We start from the raw sequence: 6,210 nt of genomic DNA, 5'->3' as shown, positions 1-6,210 counted from the left end.
TAAACAACAACAATCGCCGGTGGGGAGAAGCCATTTTTCCATTGACTGGAAGCCTGCTTTATTTATTGTAGGTTACAAAAAATAAAGAAAATGGCGGCATTGTTGTTGCTATCGATTTTGTATCAGTTCTCACCACACAACGACGTCTCATCTTTGCTGCTTAAATGTCGGTATGTAATGGTATGGAGTTATTGAAACTTACTACGTGTAAAAAAGACTAGAAATTGAATGTTTATTTTTAAGCCTCGAAAGTTGCACTGGGTGCCTTTAATAGGTCTATGCCTCATCCGGACCTAGGAAAATTCAATGTAAAGTAATTTATATTTACTGGTCCAAGTCATTAAATGCCTTGGATTATGTGGCACATTTTCTTAAAAAATGCGATGAAATATGCAATTTTATGCAATGAAATTGTGGGAACGTGCAAAAAATGGCTGCTCTTGTGTGAAGTAAACACAATTTTTTTCAAATTTCTGCTAAGATATATGTGACTTTTTTGCAACGAAAATGCGGGGATTATGAAATCATGCAAGCCCAGGATATTTTGCGCGGAAATCTGCAATTTATGCGGTTAAAGTACGGCATATTTGAGAAAAATGCGGCCCCCGCATGAATATGCAGACTTTGGTTGAATCTCAATAGCTATATATAAATATTTTGTGATGGTTATGTTAATATATATAATATAATATGCATGAATGCCTGTATAATATTAAATCCAATTGACAATGAATAAAGAAGGTGTGGTAAATGTCGAAGTACGATTTGAGAAACATAGTATCAAATGTTGTTGTGAGTTAAGTGCTGTGTAATAAAGTTCAGTTAAACAAAGCACATTTAATACATTGTTTAGTAAAACAACATTTATTAAAGTTCAGTTACATAGAGTTCTGTTAAATGAAGATTTATGACACAGAGTTAAATAAAGTTCTGTTCGGTATCAAGTACATTACAGTTCAAAGTTCAGTTGAGAGAAGCTGAGTTAATTAAGTTCTGTCGTGAGATTCACAGACCAGTTGAGTGGTTAAACCCATCCTACTCTTTACTAAACACAAGACATCACCAAAACCAACTGATCGGCAGCCACACATCCATATCTTACATATCGTACACACTTTCCATGGATATATATACCTTGTGTATACGCTTTTTTATGTTCAATACATGTGTAAGATAGGGTTCCATGCAGAAGTATAACACACACACACACACACACACACACACACACACACACACACACACACACACACACACACACACACACACACACACACACACGCGCACACACACAGACACACACACATACACACACACACACACACAATCACACGCACAAAAAGAAGGAACAACAGCGCGTGCTTCAGAAGTTCTCCTTGTAGAAGTGGAAGCCGAAGTGCTCACACTGGGCCTTGATGGTCTTGGCGAGCGCCGGAGCACCGCAGTAGAACACGTGGACCTTCCCCTTGTTCTCCTCAGACACCTTCTGGAACACCTGCAGGTGGAACCTCAGGTTACCCTCAGACTAACAGAACACTGAGACCCTCAGGTGAACCTGCGACTAACAGAACACTGAGACCCTCAGGTTACCCTCAGACTAACAGAACACTGAGACCCTCAGGTGAACCTGCGACTAACAGAACACTGAGACCCTCAGGTTACCCTCAGACTAACAGAACACTGAGACCCTCAGGTGAACCTCAGACTAACAGAACACTGAGACCCTCAGGTGAACCTCAGACTAACAGAACACTGAGACCCTCAGGTGAACCTCAGACTAACAGAACACTGCGACTTACAACACTGAGAACCTCAGGTTAACCTGCGACGAACTTAACACTGAGAACCTCATCTTAACCTGCGACTAATTTAACACTGAGAACCTCAGCTTAACCTCAGACTAATTTAACACTGAGAACCTCAGGTTAACCTCAGACTAACTTAACATAACACTGAGAACCTCAGCCTAACCTGCGACTAACTTAACACTGAGATCCAGAGGTTAACCTGCACTTAACTTAACACTGTCATTCTTCTACTTACAAAACATTTTACTGACCAAATCAGCGACTGCCTCTGTTACTTGATAATCATTTGTTGGACTTTTATTTTATGACATTGCATATTTTATTTTATGATATTTGGTTTTGTGCTCGAGTATGATATATTGTATACACTCTATGATTATGATAATATATATAATAGAAATATATTATACAGATATAGATAATATAGATAGATAATATAAAAGTATATCCTTGGATTAGTTGGTAGGGCTTAAGGTGTGATCTGTGCCGGAATAGTGAATTACAATCAGGGCATTTAGCAGACGCTTTTATCCAAAGCGACTTACATACAGTTAGGGTTTAGGTAAGTGTCTTGCTCAGGGACACATTAAGTGAGACACATCAAGTATAGGAAACCATTACAGTTATTCGACATGAATAAGGAACTGGTCCCCCAGTACAGTAAAGGTCCACCAGTACAGTGTGCTACCTTGGCCCAGTCGGGTCGGCCGGGCTGGGTCCTGGTCTGCAGCCCGGTGATGGAGTCTCTCTTCTCCTTCTTGGCCAGCAGGTCCAGCGCCATCTGGAGGCCGATGGCCTTCATGTCGTTCTTGCTGAGTGCTGACGTCATGTACATGTGCATCTCCAGGAAGCGGCCTGACCAATCACACGCATCCAATCATGAAGCCATGATGAACAGAACAGAATACCGGCAATGAAAGCAAGATAATCATACACTTTGTTTATATCCACTTTTATTCAAAGTGCTTTATAGGAAATGGAAATAAACCCCCCAAAAATAATGAAGTGGTTAGAAACTCTCCCTGTGTCTCTCCCATCCCCTCTCTCACACTCTCACACGGGAGTCTCTTTCTCTCTCTCTCTCTCTCTCTCTCTCTCTCTCTCTCTCTCTCTCTCTCTCTCTCTCTCTCTCTCTCTCTCTCTCTCTACCTTTCCTCCCCCCCCCCCCCTCTCTCTCTCTCTCTCTCCCTCTACCTTTCCTCCCCCCTCTCTCTCTGTCTCTCTCTGTCTCTCTCTCCTCACCCTCTGGCTCTTCGTCAGCCTGGTCCATCTCCAGTTTAGTGAGCAGACTGACAAACCACTCGAAGGACTTCTGGTCTCGGTTGATCCAGATGAAGTCCACCTGCACCACAGAGACAACAAGCAGTCGTTCAGAAGACACACTTTTATCAACTGACAACAAGCAAAGCATGCAATCAAATTGGACGAGCTAAGATATATAAATAAATAGTTGATTTATTTATAGTTTATTCGTTTATTTATGAATTTGTACCTTCCGTAACTTCATATCGCTGTCTATTATGTTTTCACACCAGGAGTAGCTGCAGTTCGGACAATTCTGCTTCCTCCTCCGATACCTTAAGAATAAGAGACCATAGATATGAGACTGGAGACACCTACAGGGTTAGAGTTAGACACGAGAGACCTACAGGGTTAGAGTGAGACTGGAGAGACCTACAGGTTTAGAGTTAGACTGGAGATAAAAATTGTTTCTCAAGGCTGTTGTCTCATCTGTTTGTGAAGGCTGTTCTCTCATCTGTTTCTAAAGGCTGTTCTCTCACCTGTTTCTGAAGGCTTTTCTCTCACCTGTTTCTGAAGGTTTTTCTCTCACCTTTTTCTAAAGGTTGTCCTCTGACCTGTTTCTGAAGGCTGTTCTCTCATCTGTTTCTAAAGGCTTTTCTCTCAGCTGTTTCTGAAAGCTGTTCTCTCACCTGTTTCTGAAGGCTGTTCTCTCACCTGTTTCTGAAGGCTGTTCTCTCACCTGTACATGATGCTTTGGAGGATGGAGGCAAAGGGGGTGATGCCAATCCCTGCCCCGATCAGCACAGCGTGCTCTGACGCAAATATCTGTCTGGTGGGCGTTCCGTACGGCCCATCAACATAACACTACAATACAACCACAGGTGAAGACCTAAAGCAACATCTAACACCATAACACTGCAATAGAACCAGCGGTGAATACCTACAGCAACATCTAACAACACAACACTGCAATACAACCACAGGTGAAGAGCCACAGCAACATCTAACACCAAAGCATTGAAATAAAAACAAGACAGATTCCCACAATGCAGGTCTACATCTTAACCATGAGCTATTCCTTCCTACTGATTAGGAAGATCTGAATCAGAATTCATTTTATTGCAGAAATATCTGCACAGGATATAATATAAATCGAAAAGGTTATGAAGTAAATAGAGGATCAAACTTATTGAATTCATTTGAATCTAGGAATGGAGAAGCCTCCCACCTTGATGTTGCAGAGCTGGTGGTTGTCCCCCAGTTTGGCTGGGATCTGAAGGTCAGAGTAGAAAACATTTGAACGGCCATGTTCTCCTCAATAATGTTCTCCCGAACCATGTTCTCCTAAACGTTCTCCTCAACGTTTTCCTACATGTTCTCCTCAAAGTTCTCCTCAATGTTCTCCTCAAAGTTCTCCTTAACAACGTTTTCCTCAACGTTCTCCTAAATGTTCTCCTCAAAGTTCTCCTCAACACGTTCTCCTCAATGTTCTCCTCAATGCTCTCCTCAAAGTTCTCCTCAACAACGTTTGCCTCAATGTTCTCCTCAACGTTCTCCTCAATATTCTCAACGTTCTCCTGAATGTTCTCCTCAAAGTTCTCCTCAAAGTTTTCCTCAACAACGTTCTCCTCAAAGTTCTCCTCAACGTTCTCCTCAATGCTCCTCAGCTCTCTGTGTGTTGGTTTTACAGTGTAAAGGTAAGAACCTCTCTCAGATGTGGTCCCTCTCCTTTCTCCACGTGGTCCAGCTGGTCTTGGGTCCGGGTCTCTTCCCCCTGGGCTCCCTCTTCCCCCTGGGCTCCCTCTTCCCCCTGGGCTCCCTCTTCCCCCTGGGCTCCCTCTTCCCCCTGGGCCGCCTGGACCCCAGGGGGAACCTCTGCCCCCGTTGAGGCAGCAGCTCCGGAGCTCCTCTGACGGTACATGGTCAGCTCCACAGCCTCGTCCTCATTGGTTGCCACGGTGCCGTTGGAGACCGTGGCCCAGAAATTCTGCTCCTGGTACAAGAAAGAGAGGACCCTAGGTATGACCTTTGACCCTACACATGACCTATGACCTAGATATAGTTTAGGTACATAACATGGTGTAATGGTAGTTTAGGTACATAACGTTATGTGGTGGTAGTGTAGGTACATAACAGGGTGTAGTGGTAGTAAAGGTATACAACGGGATTTATGGTAGTTTAGGTATATTAAGTTGTGTAGTGGTAGTTTAGGTATATAACGTGATGTAATGGTAGTTTAGGTACATAACGTTATGTAGTGGTAGTTTAGGTACATAACGTTATGTAGTGGTAGTTTAGGTACATAACAGGGTGTAGTGGTAGTTAAGGTATACAACGGGATTTATGGTAGTTTAGGTATATTAAGTGATGCAGTGGTAGTTTAGGTATATAACTTGGTGTAATGGTAGTTTTAGGTATATAAAGTGATGTAGTGGTAGTATAGGTATAGAACGTGATGTAATGGTAGTTTAGGTATAACGTGGTGACAGGTAGTTTCCCACCTGGGTCTGGACCAGCTGCCTCTTGTTGCGGAGGCTGGTGGCCAGCCTCTTGGGGCTGGAAGCCAGTGTCTCCGGCTGCCTGAAGAACTCAAACAGACGGTTTGTCCACTGGCCCATCGAGCGGATATGGAGCCAAAGGGTGTCTGAAACACAGCGGGACTACTGACTGTACTACAGTATATACTAGGTTACATAGGATACATACCATATGTGTACATACCTGACTGCACCATATACTAAGATATAGTGTATACACGTGAATGTACCATATATTTGAATATAGTGTATATACCTAAGGGGGCCATATACTAGGGTATATTGTATATACCTGACTGTACCATATTCTAGGCTAATACCCTACTGTAACATATACTAGGATATAGTGTATATACCATGTATGTACTAGTATACAGTACTGGTAATGTTGTACCGGGGGTACTGGTTACCAGACTGTTCGGGCGCGCTGCTGATGGTGAAGGGGTGCCACTCGTACGTAGCGATGTCCGGGATGTTGATGTAGAGGTAGTCCCCGGGTTTAAAGGTGAAGAACGGGGGCCTCTTTATCACCAGGTGGGTCACCTGCACACACACACGCACACACACACACACACACACACACACACACACACACACACACACACACACACACACACACACACACA

At 43.3% G+C, this 6,210-nt stretch overlaps 1 protein-coding gene across 1 annotated transcript in view; it reads right to left on the bottom strand.

The window, feature by feature from the left end:
* Positions 1–845: 845 nt before the first annotated feature.
* The window catches only part of LOC132464389 (NADPH oxidase 5-like), a 12,525-nt gene continuing 7,160 nt past the window's right edge, over positions 846–6,210 (bottom strand). Inside the window, exons 9-17 of the mRNA XM_060060730.1 lie at positions 5,995–6,127; positions 5,549–5,691; positions 4,753–5,040; positions 4,276–4,320; positions 3,787–3,911; positions 3,298–3,382; positions 3,048–3,147; positions 2,494–2,660; positions 846–1,492 (exon numbers count right to left, since the gene is read on the bottom strand). Of these exons, the coding sequence (XP_059916713.1) occupies positions 1,361–1,492; positions 2,494–2,660; positions 3,048–3,147; positions 3,298–3,382; positions 3,787–3,911; positions 4,276–4,320; positions 4,753–5,040; positions 5,549–5,691; positions 5,995–6,127 (1,218 nt within the window). The 3' untranslated portion in view covers positions 846–1,360. The remainder of the gene's footprint in view (positions 1,493–2,493; positions 2,661–3,047; positions 3,148–3,297; positions 3,383–3,786; positions 3,912–4,275; positions 4,321–4,752; positions 5,041–5,548; positions 5,692–5,994; positions 6,128–6,210) is intronic.

Source organism: Gadus macrocephalus, chromosome 9 (assembly GCF_031168955.1).
Source record: "Gadus macrocephalus chromosome 9, ASM3116895v1".
Taxonomy (NCBI): domain Eukaryota; kingdom Metazoa; phylum Chordata; class Actinopteri; order Gadiformes; family Gadidae; genus Gadus; species Gadus macrocephalus.
This window is presented reverse-complemented; position numbering and strand designations above follow the sequence as displayed.